This window comes from Phaenicophaeus curvirostris, chromosome 16, assembly GCF_032191515.1.
Source record: "Phaenicophaeus curvirostris isolate KB17595 chromosome 16, BPBGC_Pcur_1.0, whole genome shotgun sequence".
In the NCBI taxonomy this organism is placed as follows: Eukaryota; Metazoa; Chordata; class Aves; order Cuculiformes; family Cuculidae; genus Phaenicophaeus; species Phaenicophaeus curvirostris.
The window spans coordinates 5,743,756-5,766,766 of NC_091407.1; the positions used below are offsets into that span (position 1 = coordinate 5,743,756).

The 23,011-nt window shown below is 39.9% G+C and overlaps 1 protein-coding gene across 1 annotated transcript in view; it reads right to left on the bottom strand.

Annotated features, from left to right (window-relative positions):
* Nucleotides 1–2,629, bottom strand: part of CARD11 (caspase recruitment domain family member 11) — a 48,286-nt gene extending 45,657 nt beyond the window's left edge. Inside the window, exon 1 of the mRNA XM_069870595.1 lies at nucleotides 2,329–2,629. Within this exon, the coding sequence (XP_069726696.1) occupies nucleotides 2,329–2,341 (13 nt within the window). The 5' untranslated portion in view covers nucleotides 2,342–2,629. The remainder of the gene's footprint in view (nucleotides 1–2,328) is intronic.
* Nucleotides 2,630–23,011: the final 20,382 nt, after the last annotated feature.

Genomic DNA, 23,011 nt, shown 5'->3' on the forward strand with positions numbered 1-23,011 from the left:
ACATTGTCTCAGCCAATTTATTTCTGGGAGACATCAAGGCCTTACAAAAAGAACCAGTAACGGTGGCACAGAATACTGAAAAAACAAAGCACAAAATCATCATACAAGTTTTGCAGAATGACTAAAAGGGATAGAAGAACTTTTCACATCACAAGATGACTTGTAATAAAGCAAGAGTCATAAAATGAACATCTCTTATTTTATTGTTCTAGGCCTGTGGAATTTTTGAAAGATCCAAAAGACAAAGATATTTTATTGTACTTGCTTCTGTATTCAGAAGAGAGTGCTCACAGCTCAAAGGCCACAGTTTGCTAGCTCTGAATCAGAAAGGACATATTATAATTGCAAACATAAAATTTAAGCTCCTTTCACTCATAAGGAGATGGACAATTTGAGAGCAGGACATCTTGCTAAGAGAGTTCTCCCACATAATAATTCTCTTATTAATTCAGCTGAGTTTAATGTGTGATCCTTATTCAGTCCCCAAAAGCCCACATAAGAACATCCCTAGAAATAAATCTTCAGTTTCAATAGTCCTGCTTAAGAACGTGAGGCTAAGAGGCGTCATCAAAGACATGTACTTATTCATCATATCTAGTCCAAAGCTTACAAACTAAAACAAGGAATAATACCAGATACTGTCTTTGGATGCAGTTTTTAGCCAGGCCTGACCTTGATGACTCACCAGTACGTCTGGTATAAAAGAAATAGGGTTCTTCCAGATCCAAGGAGCAAAATGACTCCCAAACCAGGATTATAGTTGAGAACCTCTACCTCTAAGATTTGAAATCCCATAGAAGTTAAAAGGACAAAATCTACACCAACATCAGACCAGAAGTTCTGTTTCGGGGCAGGAAGATGAAAACATAATTAAGTTTAGTAGAGAGGCTTACGATCACCTAGAACTACTCTTACAGTTTTCCAAAGTGATTTTGAATTGTGTTCTCCCATTTTTTTCATCTACCTTCAGTCCCATCACTAAGCTCTTGCTCTGCTGCAACCTGCACATTCTGCAAAGGAAAGAGGAGCTGAAAGACTGAGATACTTCCTCCAGTTCCCTCACAGGTGCTCAGCAGGGATGCTCAGGCAGCACACAGTAACACCATCTGCATCAGTAGTTCCGCCCAATATGAATGCAACATCAAGATAAAAGCAGATTGAGAAACCTGGTGGAGCGTTGTGGTAAGGACTTAGGAAGGAGTGGGATGATAGAAAGAGGAGGTATAGAATACACAGAGTCAGGGCTGTATTTGCGAGTGGAGAGGAAGCTACGGTGTGTTAGAGGTGTTAGAAAATTCTGTCTGTGAGACTGAAAGAAACAGAGGCAGGACGACAGTAGCTGTTTGTTGTGAATGACTAAATACGAGCCCGAGAACTGGAAGGAAGTTGTGTAAGTATAAAAGTTTTGTCTTTTGGGATGCATCCCCTAGCCTGCAAATATGCAAATCCTGCATACTCCCATGAAAGGGGCAGGCAGGAAAGCAGTGTGCTTGTGCTAGGATAACCCAGGGGAAAGGCACCAGCACTGATTATGCAAAATTCAATTTGTGGGGCAGCAACGCATGCTGTGTGCATGAGAAAGTGGATGGAGCAGGAAGTAGGAGTGCGTGCGAGAAGCTTGAGGAGCAAGAGGAAAGGGGAACATAAGATAGAGAAGGAACTGACAGAGGGGAAGGAGCAAAAGATTAAGAACATGGGGGAGGATGTACAGTCTAATGCACAGGCAAGAAAGAGAAGGTGAAGGGAAAGGAAAGGAATGAACAAGGGGAACATTTGTCTTACAGAAAATAAGCTTGATGAAAAACAGACATAAAAAGATGGTGAGAGGGAAACATTAGGATTGAAAAAAGAATAAAGGAACTAAGAAGAACAAATTAAAACAGAAACAAATATAGAAGAAATATGTTATTACTTAGCAGAAAGCTTAAATCCCCAGTGGAGAGATTTAAAGAAAAAGCCGGGTCACAACACGCTCTGGGTAGAACCAGAGATTCCCTGGAGGCCAGTGCTGATGCTCGGTCCTTTCATCTACCTTGTCCAGACCACCACTGCAAGTCTCCTTCCCAGCACACGCTTCCTTTAAGAATACGTTTGCACCTGCAGCTACAGCCTGTTTACCTCACTGAACTCCGAGCTCCAGGTAGCGGTGCATGCAAAGTACTGCGAGGCTTGCCGAGGGCAAGGAAGGTGCAAACACAATCATTTTCAAAGAAACATACTATTGAAAATGAACATAAAAAAGGTGAAAGTAGAACTTGCAGTGATTAGAGTCAAGTGCTGCCCTAGGCAGCAGTGAGGTGGAGCTGATCTGATAGCTCCTTGCCTTACCTTGGGTGCTCATGAGTGACCAGGCTGTGTTGCTGCAGCTGCTACAGGCTGAAACTCCTTATGCTGCCTCCATGCAATTGTCAGGGTCTCTCCAGAAGTCTTGGAGAGGTTATTTGTGCTCTGCAGCTGTCGAAAAGCAAACCAAGAGCAAAACAACCCCTGGCCCTTAAAGTGCTAAAAGTTTAGAGAGGTGCAAGAACGAAAGCAGCAAGTGCACCAGTGTCAGAACCAGCAACGAGCGACACAGAAAGTGAGAAAAAGTGTGTCAGAGGCTGGGAGGGGCGGAGAAGGAAAATGCAAAGATCTGACAGGAAACCAGACTATAAATCTGCTTAGGGTTTTAAAAAACACATTTCTGCTCCCCAGCGATACAGCCTGTTTGCAAATGACTCTGCACGCAGGTGACTGCAGAGCCTTGCAGTGCCACTGTAAGCAAATAAAGAGGCGCTTTTGCCCCTTCCCCAGGAAGAACACTGGGCAGAGATGCCAGCAGCACAAACGACTGGCTCAGACAGAAAAAGAAGGCTGTCTCCACTGCCTCACTTCTAGTTCTCCAGACTTTCAGTGCGTGTTTCCCTGCTGAATGCCAGCCTCACTGATGCAGTGCCTCCCTGACCACAAAGCAGCAGCCCTTGCTTCTCAGTGCACACGCTGGCTAGAAAGCAAGCAGGGAAGAAAAAAGAAAGAAAGGACTGAACAAAGTTTCAAGAACAATAGTTCCAGGCAGAAGGATTTCTGGGTTTTCCAAGGTTTTAAAGGGTTTTCCAAGGTTTTAAAGGGTTTTCCAAGGTTTTAAAGACTTTACAAGAAAACATCTAATTTATTAGTAGTTGCTTTGGCTAAAAAAGTGGTCAATAAAGTTTACTTTATGCAAGCATTAGATTTTACAGTTGAATGATTCTTTAAACAATATCTTTTCCAAAGGGAGCCTCTGCTGGCACAAAGAAGCCACAGTGTATTTTGTACTGGACTCCAGGATTAAGGCCACACATGCAAATCTAACTATCGGTGGGTCTCACTGAAGACATCTACCTGCTAGTCTGCAATGAAGAGCCTCCTTCCGCAGACAAGCCCACAAGAGCAGAGTCAGCCAGTGCTCTCCGTTACAGTTATCTCAGTCCCCACCACTGCTAGAAGCGCCCTTCAGAGCTGCTGCCGTCTTGCTCTGGAATCCTTGGCTCCAGTCTCTTGCACTGTGATGTGCTGGGTTTTGTTCTGCTGTTTGCCTATTTGACTTCTAGGGGGAACACAAGGCACGGGTACCGCTCTGCTCCCAGTCACTCCCCAGGCTTTACCCTTTGTACTGGGTAAATGAACACAAACGAAGCCTCACTGGAGTCAGAAATAGGTCCTGGATGTGTAAGAATCAGAGGAAAGACCCCGTGAAGGAAGAATCACTTGTGAGCACTAAGGATGCATGTATGCGAGTGTGACTGTGGCTAGAAGAAAGCAAGTGTATATATCTGTGCGTGGGTATGTTTTTATCTCCTGAGAGAAACTAACAGAAAGAAAAGCAGAAACACTAGGAAAAATAAGCATAAGTGACCAATGACAGATAACTCAGGAATGTGGGAAAGGAAAAAGCATAATGATAGTAATGGAGTGAGAGAATGCAAAAAGGAAAAATAGTTGTTAGAGAATAAAGGAAAACACAACGAATGGAAAATAAGTATAAAAACACAGTGGAAAAACTATCAAAGGATACAGCAGCATCAAAGAATATAGCAGCGTCAAAGGATACAGCAGCGTCAAAGACAACAGACTGGAGGAAGTGAGATGATAAAGTGAAAAGAAGAAATGCAAGGGAGAAAAGATATGCCTTAAAGTATCATTACAATAACACTCAAAAGTGTTCTCACCAAGCTGAAAACCCGAGCCCCATGAAAATGATGAGAGAGCATAATATATTCCAGGCAGCAAAATGTGTGGGGCAGCTCTGCTCTAATTCTCCCCTGTCGTTCCTGTAATTTCATGTTTCTACCTGGACTGGTAAGGGCCCAATTTTAGCCATATGGATGATACTGGAAGTTCTCTAAATCAAGAGCTCATGGGCTAAGGAAGGCAGGACTTTCTCCCACTGAGCAACACCAGAACATGCTATGCCTCTGCTGATTTTTACCAGTGAGAACTATATTGTTATGTGCTATTTATATCCTTACGCAACTTTACCAAGATTTGCCTTTGAAGAAACTTGCAAACTGCATGTGACAAAGTGCAGGAAAGCTTCCTGCTTCCAGCAGCCAAATATCTCTCCACGTGATAACCGCATGGGTGAGGTTCTGCAGGCAGCTGGGGGGAAACCAGGAGAAAAACTATGAAATACATCCATGAGAATCGTGGCCTACAATTATTCCATCAAAAATGATATAAGTTATTTCTGAGTCAAGCTTTCTACTGCTCTTTACAGAGGAAGCTGGTCTGTGCATGCAACAGAGGAACCATTTTAAGCACAACCAGAGAAATTAGCTCTGCTGGCAGGAGGCTTTGTGGCTTCACTTCGATTTAACAACCACAGATCTTCCACACACAGTTCCTAACCTGAAAGGAAAAACTTGCTAGAAATTCAAGTCAAAACTCACTAAGCCTTGTCATAGCTTTCTCCTTCTGTCCTTGATTTCTTCAGCAAACAGGGTATCAGACAGTAGATGACAGAACTGCCCCCACAAAGTCTAGCAAGGCATTAGATATTATTTGTTCCTGTTTCTGCTTTTGTTTTGCCTAACGTTGTGTATTAGAAACAGCTTTCAAAGAGTACAGTAATTGCTCTGAAGAAGATCCCGCATTTCCCTGCATCTAGAATGATGCCCTAGAGGAGAATCAGTTTTCCAGTGGAGCCAGAGCAGCTTTAAGGAATCTATCACTGACACTCAAAAGACCTGAAATTCTCCTAATCATAAAGACTTTGCTGTCAAATTGAGATCAGCTGAGTGGGATCCAGTCAATAATCACAAACCCACGTGTAACTGAGAATGTACAATCTTAATCTCGGTTTTTGGTGTTAAAGAAGTGTCTGCTAGGGTGGTCAAAGAGCTGAGAGGACTTGGCATCTTAGAAATTCCTCCACATTGTTGCTGGCCTCCTGTGTATTTTGCTCAAAGTGACTTTCATACCATAACATTGCTATTGGGGTCTGTAGGGAAAGCTTCTCCTTCTGTTTGTCCCACAGGAACTATGTAAAATTTGTTTATCCGGTGGAAGGTTATCCTTGTACACCATGACTCCCTATAGAATGCCTTTTCACAGAGTTGATCACCACTTGGGAGGGCAGGCCATAACTCAGAAATGAAGCTGCTGATAGCTTTAAATAGTGGCAGACTGAAGATCTGGAAAAAACATGAGCATGTGGGAGCAGAAAATTTCTAAACTGTCCAGCTCTTCATCTGCTGTTCCTGTTCTTCTATTCCCTTCTTCTCCCAAGAGAGCCATCCCAGCCCAGGAGGAGATTGCCCTTGACTCCTTATCACTGTAACAGTCCTGAAAATCCCTGGATGCCAGAAAGGCATTTCACAAACTAGTGATTTGAGAATTAATATATTGCGTTTCTCCTGCATGCCTGAGCACAGTAGCATCGTATATATTGTTAACACAACCCCTCCAACTCTTGAGTGATCGAAACAGAAGTATTAAATATTTCCCATGTTTTACATATTTTATATTATCAGCCTTGCTCAACTATCCTTAGAGACTATCATTCTTACTTATAGATGCTCACAATTTATCATTTTTCTCTTGAGATCTGACTTCCAGAACAGAAGTATTTCCCTATTCAATTCACCAGCCTGTGGATAAGAAGCTGTTAGCGTTCATCTGCCTTTTCTAGGCATTAACATCAAAAATGCCCCTTGATCTTAAAAAGTGACACACAGCAGGGTTTCTTTAACACCTTTAGGGGTAATGGTTTAAATCCAGTAGGGAAATGTTCTCATCTATAGGTTTATGATACACATTTAAACAGTATTTCAATTGCCTGAGCGATGAAATAAGATGACAGTCAAACATATATCAGTGGGGAACAGAGTATAAAATTCTCTCTTTCATTCGACAGTGCTGGGGTTTATGTATTCTTGCACAAAACGTACAGTCTCTGTTGAGTTCGACAGTCTTACGGGATTTATCTGTGTCAGCTGTTAGCATATTCATCCTCCTTTTAATGGAAAAGTTAGGTTCAAATCCATTCCAGGGGCTGGGCTCCTGACCCATAGCCCAGTGCCTCGCCAAAAGAACTGCCCTCAACTGAAGCAAAGAATCATCTATTCTACCTCTTGGGGCCAGAGGGAAGGAAGCTCCAGACGCTTTGATGCTCCTTCCAGAAAAGTCAGAGTTAATTTAGTGATTACTCCAACCATTCTCTTTTCATTACACATGTATTATTAATCAAAACTGGGTATGAGTCATAGCTCAGGTCCTTGTGCTGTTCCTTATGCTCTTAATTGTATGTCCATAAGGCTTAAAATGCAAGGATCTTTAAACTTAGTTTCACAGCAACCAATGAGTTAGATATTTATATCCATACTCAACAGCTGATGAGATGAAGTATTGGGGAAATACGAAAGGAATACTTATTCCCCCTTAAAAGTGATAAAAAACCAGCTAGTTCACATAGTTTTATTTTAAAAAAAATCCTATGGACTTAACAGAAACTGGCAAAAAATTAAAAAATCAAGGCAAACACTCATAAAATAACATTTCTCATTAAAATAAAGGGGGATAGGAGGCAATCTAGCCACTATTACTGCAAAAAAAATCAACGGAATTTAGATTGTCACTAGAAAATACACCAAAAAATAATTTTAGTTCAATAACTTCTGCTAAACATTTTTCCAAATGAACTAATCAGTCCGATATCTCATCTTTTGCTCAAAACACAAGGTCATCTTTCCCCACTTGTGCGATAGTAGCATTGTCGGTATGTGTTCTGATTTTTGGACTGTGAAGGATTTAGCATATCTGGAATCTGAAGGATGATCTATCAAATCTGAAATTTAGTGGATGCAAGGAGAGGCGGGTTACTTGTTCTTGCTTGTTTGTTTGAAGTTGGAAGGTTTCTTGCCTTCTCTACAGGTCAACATTTATTCTAATTAAAATGTATGCATATTTTTAATAGAGACAAATTGAAAACAATTGCAGAGTTTTAACGGTTTGCCTTCTTCAACATTTTCTCTCTTTTGTTCTGTACAGCTTCTTTAAAAGGTCAGAAGGAAGAAAACTTGTGCCAAGTGCTGTGCTCAGAGAGACCATGTGCCTCACGCTAAAAATAATATTAGGGTTAATTAATAATATAAATGATGCAATATCTAAAACAAGAGTTACATATTAATCCACATAGTTTGAAATGTAAGGAGACATTTTGCATAGCTTAAATACCCAGTGAAGGCAGCACAGACCTGGAAGTTAAGGACCTTTTAGCTTTCATTGCTGCTCTTGTACAGACATTGTCTGTGATTCACATGATGTAAGAGTACTTCACTTAGCTCTTCTGGAGGACCACAACATCTTTGAACTTCAAACTGTTATATAAATGAGATGTGTCAAAACCAGAACATAACCTCCCTTCCCACCATCTCCCCCTGCCATGAGCATAGCGTAAATAAATGTTATAAAACCAACAATTGCTATATTGAGTCAAACCAAATGATCCATCTCTGCCAGAGAACAGGAACTGTCTCTTCCCAAAGTTGGAAGTTGAACCCATCCTTAAGGAAACATGCCTCCTCTCTTGCAAAGAAACCACTGTGGGAACATGAGTTGGCTCATTACAGAGGAGATACAGGTAAGATTATGAAACAGAAATTTGTCAAAAGGAACATGGACTAGGTCAGTAATTTGATGGAAAAGTTATCAGCGACTGAACTTGCCCGCATGGCTTCCAACACAGCTGATAAACATCTTGATGCTGTACTTGATCAGCATGTGTGCTTTCTCTATGACTTGTTACTTATAAATTATTTTTTCATCTTTGGATATATTTGTTCTTCCAGGCTCTCATGTTCATTTTCGTTTTAACTGTGTAGCTCTCAAGGGAAGGATGCTAAGCATTCTTGTAGAAGAGCTCTTAAAATGCATATAAATAGTGGTCATATATCAGTGAAGATTTTACATATGTGAGATTAAACATAGCCATAAAAATATATGACTTCTATTTATTGATCCATAAATGACTACCTGGTTTTGAATTTTTAGTACTTCTCTTTGAAACAATGGTATAGATTTCTGAAAGATACGCTTTCCTCACCGCATGCCAACTCTATGTTAGAATTTTGAATACTTTTACATCTATACGACATTCATTTCACTTCCTTCCAATGCTCGCACATCCACACACATTACCAGCCATAAACTTTGTAATAAACAGTAATTCACTTGTCATTCACGGAGTTACTTCCGATTCACCTGATGTCACAGAATGCAGATACCACATATCAAAAAAAAGTAATGGAAATAAAAATAATTTAAGCATATATAGGGTGAGTCTAGGTTTTTTGTCTGTAGATCCAAATTGCCACGACTGTAATAGTTTCTTATATTTATTACATTAATAGCTAATGATTGCTAATACAACTGAAGTCTGATTTTACAAGACATTGCACTAATTACCTGATTCAATGTGTAAATTACCTGGTTCTTGTGTAAAACACACAAGTACACTGTGGAGCTTACTGACCCCCATTCATTCACAGAAGCATGCCTATGTTATGCTTTGCACGTAGAGATGGACACAGTCCTTTCATATAAGAGTTTAACCTGAAAAAATACATTTGTCTAAATCTAACAGTACTGCAGCATCCTTTAAAAGACTAAAAAGTCTTGGATAAAACTAAGAAAGAATATTGTCTGTTTCTGAAAAGAGATCAAATTATGCATTTATCTTATTTTAACTCACCAAAATCTGAAGAAACTGCTTAGAAACTTTTAGACTTAAACTTCCAGTGAGTAAAACCCATAAATTTTAAGAAACCCCAGTGACTCCTAAATTGGACTTGAGGTGAGACAAAGAAGCAATTATCTTAAAAGTATTGACAGAAAGAGGGAACTACTATTTTACATCAGGATCTAGGGAATTATATATTCCCCTTGCAATTACTGCATCGAATTTTTATCTGTATATGATGAAACAAACTATATTCTATATTCTATCACGGATCTGTTGAGCTCTTTCTCTCCTCCAATATAATTGAGGAATTTAACTGTTACTCACACTAATCCTGAAGATTTATCCACAATGAAATAGTTCTTTTTCTAAGTATATTACCACAACCTTTTACTAATTACATACCAGTTGTTAGAGAATTGCCTTCCTTTCTTCTCAATGGAAGTCATGCATGTTTTATACTGCAGGTTGTTGTGTTTTTCCCCTCAAGAAAAATGTGTGTGTGGGAGTATATTTGCTTTCCCTGTATTTAACAGCTCACTAATAGAGGATCTGAGGTTTTTTTAGCATCATCCACTTAATGAACAAGATGGAAAACTTCCCTCAAGAACGGACAGTAATCCGATTCCAGCTGTGCCAGCTCCTCAGGGAAAAAGCCAAGTGTTTGAATAATTCTACAGTTTGGGTTTGAGTGACTAATACGTTGATGAGAGGTTGTCATGAAGGCTGAAAGTGAAGACGTTCAGAAAACTATCAGCCTTCTACTGACACATCAGGGAACTGGATCCCTAGTACGTGTTCTCTGAAATCTGTGTCCTATTCTGTTCTTACAGAGTCTGACTGCTAGGTGCAAGATGCTCATAAAAAGTTGGAAGAAGGAGTTAAAACACAGAATCTGCTTTTTTTTCCTCTGGCTTTTACTTTTAGAAATTGTATCCTTCTATAAAATTTCTTTCAGTAATAGTACATTCCTAAATTAACTACATATACTTCCAATATGGGAGTGAATTCAAAAGTAAATGAAAAGGAAAAACAGGTGGCTGCCTGTGGCATTTCTGAACTGGTTTCGTGCATATGATTGGGGTTAAAGTCCAGCAGAGTTGAAGCACCTCAGGGTCCACATTCAGGAAGCCAAATGCCACAGAAAAACATGAAGTCCTTGCCTGGTGCTTTAACCATTTGCAGGCAAGAGGAGTGGGAAGAGTAAAACGTGAAGGAAACAAAAAGGCTTGCATTTCTGACAGCCTGGAAACCTTTACACTATTGTAAGTGTTAGTTCTGCCTGTCAGAGAAGTGAATAAGACAGAGGGAGGAACTGTGACCAGCTTTTGAAACTGCAACAAACCGCTGCACCAGCCCTGTACAGGGACGCAATCCTCAATATAGGGGTATAATCCCATTTCAATTATTTTTTAACACAGAAGAACTAGGAAACGTTTCACATTTGGACTCAGCCTGTGTATGGAAATACAAGCAAAGTAACTAGGTAATAATACAGTAAACAGGTAGAATCTGGAGACAAGGGAGGAGTTGTGAAGATAGGTACATAAGTTCCAGAAAACTTAATTCTTTACAAATACAAATGTACAAGCTGTTAGTAGCCAGACATGAAGATCTGCTTGGCCAAAAGCTATATCTCTCCATAGTTCTGTATAAAAAAGGGAACAAAAAAACTAATGGGAAAGGAAGGACAGTGAAATTGTCTTATATGTAATACAAACAGAACACTCTTCCAGTCCAAAAACTACACAGCAGCCACTGGTGTAAGGACTTGCATGAGAAATAGACTGGTGCTGGATGGCTTCATAGAGAACAGGGATGATAGCAAGGGAGAAGAGGAAGCTCTAAACGTGGAATCGGCAGGAGGTTAGAAAATCATCCATGAATTGCACTTAAGATGATGAAAGTGAAAGAGCAGAATGGAAAATCAGACCTTGGACTGTAAGTATCGGTAGAACAGGCTGCTGAGCAGGTGCAGAAGAATCAGTAATGCTGAAAGTACAAAACCACAGTCAATGGGGAAGATTTTGTACTGATTTCTTGAAACAGACCAGGAATTAACATTTTATAAAGATAGTGGTAGCGTTCTGCTTTCAGCAAAAACTAAGAAAGAGACATTTGCTATAAATAGTGCTGTACACTTCTATAAGCCCTTCATCTGAGTTTCTCAACAGTTACTATTTCTTCCCCAAAGAAAGCAACTCTGTAATATTGACCTACACATGCAGAAAAAACCCATGACTTGAAATCTTACAGAACAGACATTCACACTGTAGGCATCAAGAAATGCCCTTGTAAGACATGGCACAACTTAATCCTTACTACATGAAAATCAAGCTCCAACCTTTTTTTTTCAATATGGGAAACCATTGTGGACGCCTTAGGTATAAGAAACAAAACAAAGTATGATAGTAAGTAAATAAAGGCCTGGTAAGAATGAATTAAGAAGAAAAAAAAAGTGAGCATAAAGATTCTGATGATGATACAATGCTTTCAGCAGAGGCTTTCACTTTGCTGAGTCTAGTCAAAACTGACAGCCTTGGCTGGAAGCTAAAACTCAAGTGTTCAGAGCAGTGGAGAAGGAAAACTTGCCTTTTTTTTTTTTTTCGCTGAGTTGAAAAGTGTCAGTTTTCATTTTGCTTTTATAGTTGCTGGAGACCATTACTGCTCACCCCATATTGGCTTTTCCTGCCCTGCAGAAAGTAAATGACATCTGAGAAAGCAGTAACTGTGTGGTTTATCGTCCCATTACATGGTACCCCTACAAAACTACTGCAGGCTGATCTGTACATTTTAGCTTTACATCAGTCGGATGGATCAGTGAACCAGGGACAACTACTTTTGTTTGTCTAAATCTCAACAATTTACACTAGGGAAGCAGGAACACAATGACTGCTCTGACAAGCCTAGAGGAAAGCATGATCATCACTAGAGACTTTGTAGGAACTTGCTGTCCTTGAAGAGAGGAAGGGTGGTAGGGAGAAGTATCAGGATATGTAGTGGAACATATACATGGTTTAGACACTGGGCAAACTTTATTTCTGGACGCTTTCCCCTGTTTGATGTGAAAAAAAGAACCTCTCCCCAATTTGTTTTGTAAACAGAAGACTCCTTAGTTTGTTCTGATAAAAAGAGGTGCATTCCTTGGTTTGATAGGAAAAAAAGAGATGCTTTCCACAATTTGCTATGAAAAAAAGGAGATGCTTTCCCCAGTTCGATATGGAAAAAAGCGACGACTTATGCTTTTGAATATTTATTTCTCTGTAGTGTATAAAATTGTGGGGTCTCTGTTGGGGACTTTTCACTGGAGCTTGGAGGGTCTTTGCCTCTGAGTGCCCAGAATTTTGATAGGAATGGTTGGACTCGATGATCCGGTGGGTCTCTTCCAACCTGGTTATTCTATGATTCTATGATAATTTTCAGCAGTTCAGAATGTCTCTATAAGCTGTGAGTGTGTGAAAGTAACACAGTAAGGAAGGACACCTCTCTTGTTTTCTTGTTTTCTACTGAATACTTAACTCTCCTGTGGAAGGGAAAAGGACGGAGGGGAGGCAGCACCCAGCTATGCTGCTGGAATGGTCACAAGCAAAGGGTAATTAATTCTGTCACAGTGCAAAAAGGAGGAAGAGAAGAGAAGAACAAGCATTGCCTGTGGGCTCATTGACTGAATGAAACCAGGGTTGTAGAGTCAGAGATTGCGGGATCAATGCACAAACACAACTGCAGCTATCCATAATTGAGTTAGCTGGCAACTATCCCTGAAAACAGCACACTATTATAATTAAGGAAGATTAAAATAAAGTTAGCATTCTAGACCTCAGTTCTGCAAAGTCTCATGCAGGTTCTCAATCTTCCACGCTGGGAACATTCCTACTGAAATATTAGTGCATAAAATCATGGCCATTAACAAGTCTCTGTACGATCAGGATCAAGGTTTGTATTTTAAATCTCATGTTAATCCAGGAAGGTGGCTTCATGAGAAAGATGTTAGAATAAAGGCACCAGGCAAAACATATTCCAGAAATTCTTTGATCTTAGAGCCTACACAAGATGGCCTATTAATTAATATTTCTGGTCTTCCCCAAAGTCATCAGAGATTAACATGATTGCACTATTGAGAAGCAAAATGTTTACATATGTATAAAGCTAGAATAAATTTGATAGCCTTTGTATAGCATCTCTATATTTGTATCCATATATTTGATTTTATAAAGTGGTATAAAGAAGATGCTAATTTCTCTGGATTATTTCCAGTGTTGAGTATATCAATAGTGTGAAACAGTAAGGTAAAATACATCACAAATAGCTGCACGAATCCAGCATTTCATCCAATCCAGAGTAAGACGTTAACCACTTCATTATCAATGCAACAAAAGATGCAGAGAAAAGGAGAGGGCTTGGGGTAAGATTTTTTTCACATGAAAGGTAAAAATAAGACTCTTTCCACGGTGTGCTGTATGAGTGCATTCACTGCCTCAAGCAGTGAAAGCTATATCAACCCCCACACCAGATATCTTCCATTACCTCCACAGGGATGCAGAGCAGGTCATTTCCTACATTAGCTTTTTATTCAAATAGCTAATGACTTCAAACAGACAAAAAGTACTAAAAATAAAACCTGGAAAATTTAAATGGAATGGTTTTAGAGTTTACAAACTCGGAGGAACTAGCAGAGTCAGAATCAAAAGCGAACTTTCAGGCTCTAGATAAAACGAAAGGTCGATTAAAATATACTTCTGCTCATTTCTTTTCTATTTACTCCACATTAAATAGTTATATTTGCCTCTTTTTGTGATTTTGTTTTCCTTCCCTAACTGCCCTACTCTTTTGCTGGTTCCAGCATGAGAAGAGATAATTCCATTCCCATGCAAAATCACATGAAAGACATTTGTGGTTACTTAAGGTAACTTTGCCTCCAAACCCAAGTCCTTATTTGTTTCCAAATGCTGACTTAAGACAGCAGGCAATCATCTGAAAATGTGAAACCAGAGAATACATACACTTCACAATTTCAGGTTTCTTATTCCCGTATATGCCCAGCTACTTGCAGTGTTTGCTTTCTGTTTAGTGATTCCAAAGCCCAGCAGTACAACTATCTCAGCTGCCTTAGTACGACTTGCTTATTCCTATATTCCTACCATCTTAAGGGTGACACTGATTTATTCAGCCACTGAGCGTGCTGCGCAGCCCGGGCTAAGAGAGCAGGCAGCAGCTCTCCTGTTCTAAGCAAAACGCCTGCATAGTCCCCAGCAGAGTGGCCCTCAGCACATCTTTGCACCTGATGTGCCAGCTCTGTCTGCCAGTGTGAATAGAAACAAAACGTCCAGGTCACAAAGCCTGTGAGTGCAGTTCTTTCCATACCACAAGGAAATTATAGCAAACACTCTACCTCCCTCTCCTTCTGCCTCCCACCCCGCACTGGTCACTTCCCAGTGTATCAAATGGGTTCGAATGCTGTACCGTGTTCTGCTATTTCAAAGACTTCATTACTTCTACAAAATATGTTGCAGCACATTTACCAATGCACTGTGAAGTGTTATAAATAATTAAAACTAAACCATTCGTGTCAGAAACGAATGAACAAAGCCCATTTTGCAATGCAGCATCCCTGATTTACTTTTATTGCATTCATTTAGAACATTTGTTAATTCTCCAGACCCAGCAGTCCACATAGAGTGGGTCTCCGAAACGTTAGTGGATGCTAGTGAGGTTGTGTCTTCTTTTTAGGTTCATAAAGGAACAGATCTCTTTGCTTCAATGAAAAACATACTGAACACACAAAATTAACAAGCAGCTGCTCCTGGATTTCACATTCTGTTTTCCAAGTGCATGCTATTCTGAATGTCTCTTTTCAAGAATTTTATTTGCATTTTGCATTCGCGTTGGGGAACAAAATATGCAGAATCACACTTCTATTAGAAATACTTTTAAATACAATGATAGCTTATATACACCTTGAGAGTCTGATACCATCTTGGCTGCACCTTGACTTCCAGTGTGCTTGTTTGTAAGCACTATAAATAACAAAGCTTGTTTATAAAGTTTCAGTTTCACAAGGGGAGGATTTATTTTCAGGGTGGAGGTTATGGGAGGGGTGATCAGACATTCTTCCTGTATTGCTGTCACTATTGTCATTGTCTGCATAACCGACAAGAAAGCTGTGATCAAATATAGGGGAGGATAAACAAGCATATCGCCTCAGAGCTACTGGGAGTAATATAAAGCCATAGTGCAAAACCCCTACCGCACCACATTTTAAAAGATATTCTGAGTAGAGGCAAACCTGCAGTCAAATTCCTATATTAAACACTGAAAAAAATTCTCAAAACTAATAAAAACATAGTGAACTTAAAAACTGTATTTAAAAATATTTCAGAACAAATATACAGGCACCTGTGGCAAAATAAAACTGTGGAATAATATTGGACCCTTGCAATTCTATTCTTTTCATCACAAACTGAGGCATCTCCTTACAGCACAGTCCCTGACTGCAGTGACTCCTATAACAGAAAGAGATCCTTGGGCTTTCTTTGCTGGAATAATGCCCAAGAAAGCTGGAAATCACAAACTTAGGTGAGAACCATGAGAAAGCAGAGTGCTCATCTCTCTTAAATGGCTTTTCTTATTATTCTGCCAAAATACTTCCAAACCCTATGCATGTATTCTTAATACAATGATTAAATTAATTCATACTATTCCAATATTAATTATCCTACAAAATTTTGCAACTACTGCAGAGCTATCTTTGGTAAAAATTCATAGGTTTATTGATTGTGTGTCAATACTTTAATTGCAAACAGTTTTGCAGATGGAATATTTTAAATATGTCCTAAGGTTTCTACAAGCTTCTCTGGCCTAATTTTCCTTGCCATTTAAAGAGGAAATACATCTCAGAAGTTAAAATGGACATGAAAAGATAAGGAAACAAAGGCTTTGCTTCTATACTGTTCTGCTCTATACTATTATACATTGTTCTGTTCCATTCCTACGCTTTTCACGACACAAAGTGTGTAGACCCAAGAAACTGCACTTTTCTGGTAGTTTCCCTATTCATTAAACTCTAGTGATACCCTTACTGGCATTCCAAGTGCACCACAGAAAATGCTGGATTTAATCTTACTACCTTATCACACCAAAAATTAACATGAAGCAAAATTAGGTACCGTACCCTTTAATTCTGAAACTAACTTTTATCACACACGATGTTTCCCACCACAAATAGCTCCTTGATACCTGGGAAAATTACCAGTGACAAGTGCACTGCTCCCCAGGGTGGGTATTTGCACACGCAGCTCTGAAATCTGCAAGTCTACATGACCTCACATAAAAAGGGCTTCGAGAAAAAATGTCCTTGCTGACATGAGTCCAAATACCCTATAGTGAGTGAAGCTTTTCTGCTATGCAACAGGATGCTTTCTGCAAGGAGAACCAAAGCGATGAGTATTTGATGAATTAAGTTGCAAGGAGACAGGAAGAAGCAGATCATCTGCTCCAATTCATAGTGAGAGAGAAATTTCCACACAGGCTCCATTGTGAAAGTCTTCACAGAAGAAGAGTTGAGCTCACTTGAATCCCTCAGCAAGAAATACCTGTGTCCCCACCTCCACAGACTTGATGCAGCACTCAGACGCCAGAAATAAATTTCCCTTGTGTTCAGTAGGATAGGAGCAGGCATTTACTGAACACGGAGTCTGGCTTCTCCCAGAAGGTGCTACACTCAAGGTCTGAACTTCTGCATGTAATTATTATTCTAGTCCACTCATCTTTATGCATGAACTGGATTTATTTTATTTTCGAAGCCATTATTTAACACAATAGGCAGTGCAGAAATGAAGAAGTTAACACAATCATTTCTGCAACATACTGCAGGTTTATCTGGCTGAAGATGTAAAAATGTCAGAATGCATGAAGTACGTCAGAAGTGTCAGGGGGCTTGTTTGGTATGCAAAAGAGCACTGAAGAAGGTATTTTATTTTTAAAAAATATTTACTCCAAATAACATTTCTCCTACTATTACTGCAGTACTCAACATCTAGCTTTTAAAAAAAAGAAAAATCTGATTTTTACATATTTATAAGGAATGCAAAGCACATGGTTAACAACACTTGGGTCCAGACTGAGAGATAAATGTGCACAACAGCTTTAACCTGAGCAGCTTGTCACATTTGAGCATTTAAACCAACTTGAACAGTAAAGGTGCCTTCCAGTTCTTACCAGACAAAGAGCTCTGATGCCTATTTTGAGGCAACTAATGCTGCAGAGACTGAAGACTTCTCAAAGGACCCATATTTCAACAAATGCTACTCAGTTTTAACCCTGTATTTGGCATTGCTTACTTTCTGCTTTGAACATATGCTGGGTTTGGTTGGGATAGTTAATTTTTTTCACTAGTATGGGGCTATGTTTGGGATTTGTGCTGTGTGGATAACACAAGGACATTTTCCTTACTACCAAGTGGTGCTTTTCCAAGGTGAAGGCTGTTCCTGCTCCTCCACCTGGAGGGGCTGGGAGGGGACATCGTTGGGACAGCTGATCCTAACTGATCACAAGCAAGAGCAACTGGAGCTGGAGGACTGGCTACCCAGCACCAGGCTGGGATGCAGAAGACACCGACTATTGAGTTATACTGAGACTGGTCTGTTATATTTATTCAAGAATGCCTCAGCCTTGAATAAACAGGCAGCAGTGTATTAACACAATCACCATAACAATGACGACTCTTCATTATTGAAGAAACACTATTTAAATCAGTCCCTTTTTCTATTAAAACATTAACAAAAATTCCCATTAAGTCATCTGCATTTCACAAATGACAGTGACCTAGGTCTGCTGCTGCTAGAAGCACAACTTGCTTTAGGGCAAAGGGCTCTCAATAACCATCAGTTTGCAGCAAATGAACATTTATCTGATTTTTTTTATTTTATTGTATTGTATTTCTGTAATGATGCTTGAAATTAACATTTTTACTCTGTTTTTTTCACTCTTTTTTGACCATTAATGTAGTAAATTATACCAGCAAAATGAGTACATCAGTTTCATCTGTGTCCTAAAAACCTATTAGCTTTAAAAGTCTCACTAGAAACTGTGTAGCATTTTGAGGTTGACTGTCTCATTTCTCAGGTCAGAGTTGAGCCTCCTGACCTAAGCCAAACTGACTCCAGCTCCAATATTCACAAGAAGAACCCTATCAAATTAAAAGCATAAAGCAAAAGAGGAAAAAAAGAGCCTAGACATATGGCTACATAATCAAAGTTAAAATAATCTATATTGAGTCAAAGCATCTCCGTGGCATCTGCAGGCTGTCTTCCTGTGAGGCCTTTATTGTATTCTTCAGATTTTAAAAAACCTAGTAAGTTAAGGCATTCAGCAAGCTGTGGGATATAATTTATCTTGCTTTAATTTATTGGAACGTGTCTCTATATCACTGTTCTTATTTTAACAAAGAGGTTTTTAAACTGGTAAAAATAAATTCATATTTAATTTATTTCACTCAGTGAAGAATCCTTGAGAAAATCAATTTCCATTTACAAAGGCATCCCAGCAGGTTGGAAGTCCCATTACTGCAGTATTGTACCTCTTACATCCAGGTTTATGTGACATATGGTATAATTTCTTCTCCATGATTCTATTACTTTTGGAAAACTATGTTAAAACGTCATTATAAACATAACTTAAAACTGACAAAAGCTGTGAAAAACAAAGTTAGTGCTGATCACGGGCAGTTTTGCTTGTACTACTGATGATCAACATGTACATTTTCATATTAATGCCATCATATGAGCAAGGAAACTTCTTGTACTTCACCCTCACAACTACTGAGGTATCACCACTAGTACTATTTCTAATCTGGTAAGGCATGAAGGGTTTCCATACTACTGTTTATTTAATCAGAAATGCCCACTAAAACAATTCATATTTTCCTAGTGTATAGTTAATTTCTTAATCAAATGATGCTATTTAAATGTATGTAGTGGGTATCCTAATGCTGAACCACTGACAGATGTAAAAATCTACTGTTTTGCCAAGTACAGGATCTCAAAATGTGCAATTCCTCCTCACAGGGAGCTGGGAATCAGCTCATTGCTCTCTATAACTCCCTGAAAGGAGGTTGTAGAGAGGAGGGAGCTGGGCTCTTCTCCCAGGTGACAGGGGACAGTACAAGAGGGAACGGCCTCAAGCTCCGCCAGGGGAGGTTTAGGCTGGACATTAGGAAAAAGTTTTTCACAGAAAGGGTCATTGGGCACTGGAACAGGCTGCCCAGGGAGGGGGTTGAGTCACCTTCCCTGGAGGTGTTTTAGGCTCGGGTGGACGAGGTGCTGAGGGACATGGTTTAGCGTTTGATAGCAATGGTTGGACTCGATGATCCGGTGGGTCTCTTCCAACCTGGTTATTCTATAATTCCATGATTTTCAAAATCTTCAATTTAATGCTATGGTATAGACCAAACATAAGTTAGTGTGACTGGAAGGCTTGCAAGAGTCATAAGATCTGCAACCACTGAAAATGTTCCACGGAACCACACTTGCCTAGATCCCAGGACTGATAAATGTCACATTAACACGTTTAGATAGCAGCAGTTACTCTAGTTCACAGTTGGATGAGCAGTTCCCCTCCAAGATCAAGCACTCAAAAACTACAAGGTTCCATCTCATCTTTCCCTCCCTAGAATCCCCTTCCCCATGCTTCGTTCAAGAAGTGTGATTTTTGTAGGGTTGTTGTTGATTTTTTTTTTTTTTTACATTTTAGATTACAAGCAAGGAACCATTACAATCACTCATAGCTCTCAAAGTATATGTTTGAGTCTACAGACACCAAACAGTTCAATTCTAATAAAGTATTCTTTGTATGAACCGTTATTTTCACAGGAATTTAATTCAATTTCGGGCTGGACCTTAATGTCCCCTCTTAACTTTATACTAAGTATAAAAAAATGTGTGTGTGTACACTCACATAACAAAAGGTTCCACTGGGGCTTCTGATGGCATCATAAGCTATCGGGAATCCAGTGGATTGTGTAATCAACAGAAGCCAAAGCATAAATTACAGCTCTGCAATTAAAACCTGAGCTGCTTTATATTTCAGACAAGGTATTGGTACAACTGCTGTGCAGTTCTCAGCCTCTTAGTGCTACTGCATGTGTTTAGCCTGCTTCCTCAATAACCTACCCAGACATACCCAAGTTTGCTGACTTTCACTGCTGTGGCCCTTCTTCATGTATTTCTGGAAAGTTCTGATATTCTTGTACACAACATTTTGCAATCAATGAGCACAACTTCAGGATGAATGCTGATTTAGGTCTATAATGGCACACGCAGGAATTACGAGGGCTTTTTCTGGAGCTGTAATGCGCCCAACACCGCAATGAATAATGCTGCATTCCCCAAGCTAGCACAAGAAAAACAGGGTTGTAAAACTCATAGCCCAAGAATGACACAGCTGAGGCTGCCTTTGCATCCCTGATTCATTTGAAGGTGTGTATTAAGAAGAATTTTTTTCCTCTGAGGGTGGTGGTGCACTGGGACAGGTTGCCCAGAGAAGTCATGGATTCCCCATCCCTGGAGGTGTTCAAGACCAGGTTGGACGAGGCTTTGAGCAACCTGATCCAGTGGAAGGTGTCCCTGTCCATGACAGGGGGCTTGAAACTGGATGATTTTTAAGGTTCCTTGCAACCCAAACCATTCAATCACACTCTGAATCTATGATAGCCCCTTATCTACACCAGTATAGGTTTCAAAGGCAACTAAGGGAATCAGATGTTCCACTCTCACCGAAGCTCTGAAGAACTTAACTCTAGATTTTTAAGAAACCATTGAAAAGTACCATTTACGGTATTTAGTTCTATAGTCCTTCTGTCTTACTCAAGGACAGATGGTACTTACTAAGGCAATGGCTGAGCAAATGTAATCAAGTTCTTAATCGGAGTATATCCTTAAATCCTATTTGCTTTAGTATAAAAGTAATGAACCTCTGACCTGATGAGGTGCAGGTTTAATTTAAAACAAAATCTGAAAGCAGAAAAGAAAAACATCTCCTATCTAAGCACTTTCCTCTTCTGAACTGGAAGAGACTCAGAAGTGAAAAGAGGAAGACAAAAATTTGTGTTCCTTAAGAATGTACATAATGACCAAAGGCAAAGAAAATGAAGATAAGATTTCAAAATGTGGGAGTAAAGTTTTCTCTCAGTTATTCATAGAATTATTACATCGACTACACAACAAAAAGTATCTACATTCAGTATAAACTCTTAGTTTTCATTTGCTAATACAAAGCGATTCAAATGTGGAAAATGAATTTACAGGTAAGACAGCGACAGCAACCATTCCCATCCCTGGGTAATAATCCTCCCATGTGACAGGAGGCATTCAATTTTTATAACCTGGACCTATGTTAGGTGACTGGGATCAGAAAATTGAGGGCAATTTGTTCCTAACACTCCTTTATTGCACATTTTTCACAAGGTTTTAACCTCCAGCAACTCTGGGATTTGAAAGGAGGAGGTATCTCCCTTAGACTATATCCCTACATCCTACAGCAGACTAAGAGTAAATTCCAGCAAGCCATTAACCGTGTGTGAATCAATAAAAAACAAACAAACAAAAATAAATCCCAGAAGCCAAACACATAAGATCAGAATTTCCAAGCACTTGTCTGATTTATAGACTCTCTCTACTAATTCTAAAACCAAGCCTGTTATCAGCCCTCAAGCAGTGCATCAGGAATACCACACAGCCACTAGTCTTTATCCTTATCTTCATCACCGTTTTCCCTCTGCCACTTCAACACAGACAGAAAAAGCAACAGCTATTCTACTATTGGATATCACTGCAGGCATTTTTCCTCATTATTTGAATATTACGTACTTGATTGCTGTACACACTTTTGTTGTTACAAATACAGTTGTCTTCTTCATGTATGATTTTTTAATACGCTCCTGTTAACAATGCTCAAAGCTGCACAGCACAAACAGCGACAACATGTAAAGCACAAACCATACAGAACCTGCAAGGCGCTTGTGTGTTTGCGGCACGTGTACAGCCACAAAGAACTAATAGCAAAGAAGGAACTATTTGTATAGCGTGTCCTCTTGGAAGATTGACCGTGTTGCAACACAGGACAAGATGATGCTGTACGACATAGACCTGCATAATGTTTCAGTAAGGCAGCAACGTTACAGCCAGGAGCAACAGCGCCAGGAGGAACTGTTGCAACAAACTACCTGAAAGGAGGTTGTAGAGAGGAGGGTGCTGGGCTCTTCTTCCAGCTGACAGGGGACAGGACAAGAGGGAATGGCCTCAAGCTCCGCCAGGGGAGGTTTAGGCTGGACATTAGGAAAAAATTTTTCACAGCAAGGGTCATTGGGCACTGGCAGAGGCTGCCCAGGGAGGGGGTTGAGTCACCTTCCCTGGAGGGGATAAAGGCACAAGTGGACGAGGTGCTGAGGGGCATGGTTTAGTGTTTGATAGGAATGGTTGGACTCGATGATCCAGTGGGTCTCTTCCAACCTGGTTATTCTATGGTTCTACGATAAGTTGAAATGAACATGCAGAGCAGGAGTTGCACAACGCTGACTTCTTCCAAATTGTGGAACAATGCCATGGCATATGCCACAGAAACATATCACTGAAATAAAACCTCCTCCTTTCCATGCTGAAAAAAATGTGACACACAAATATGTCGTATTCAGATCTGCGTATGTTCAAGTCAGGCAGTTCTTAACCCCGAGCTCTGTGCAGGCAGCTCCTGCTCTGCCTGTGCTGGCGCAGAGCTGCGGCAGTGCTCACACTGCAGCTCATCGCCACGGCTGCCTGGTGCCTC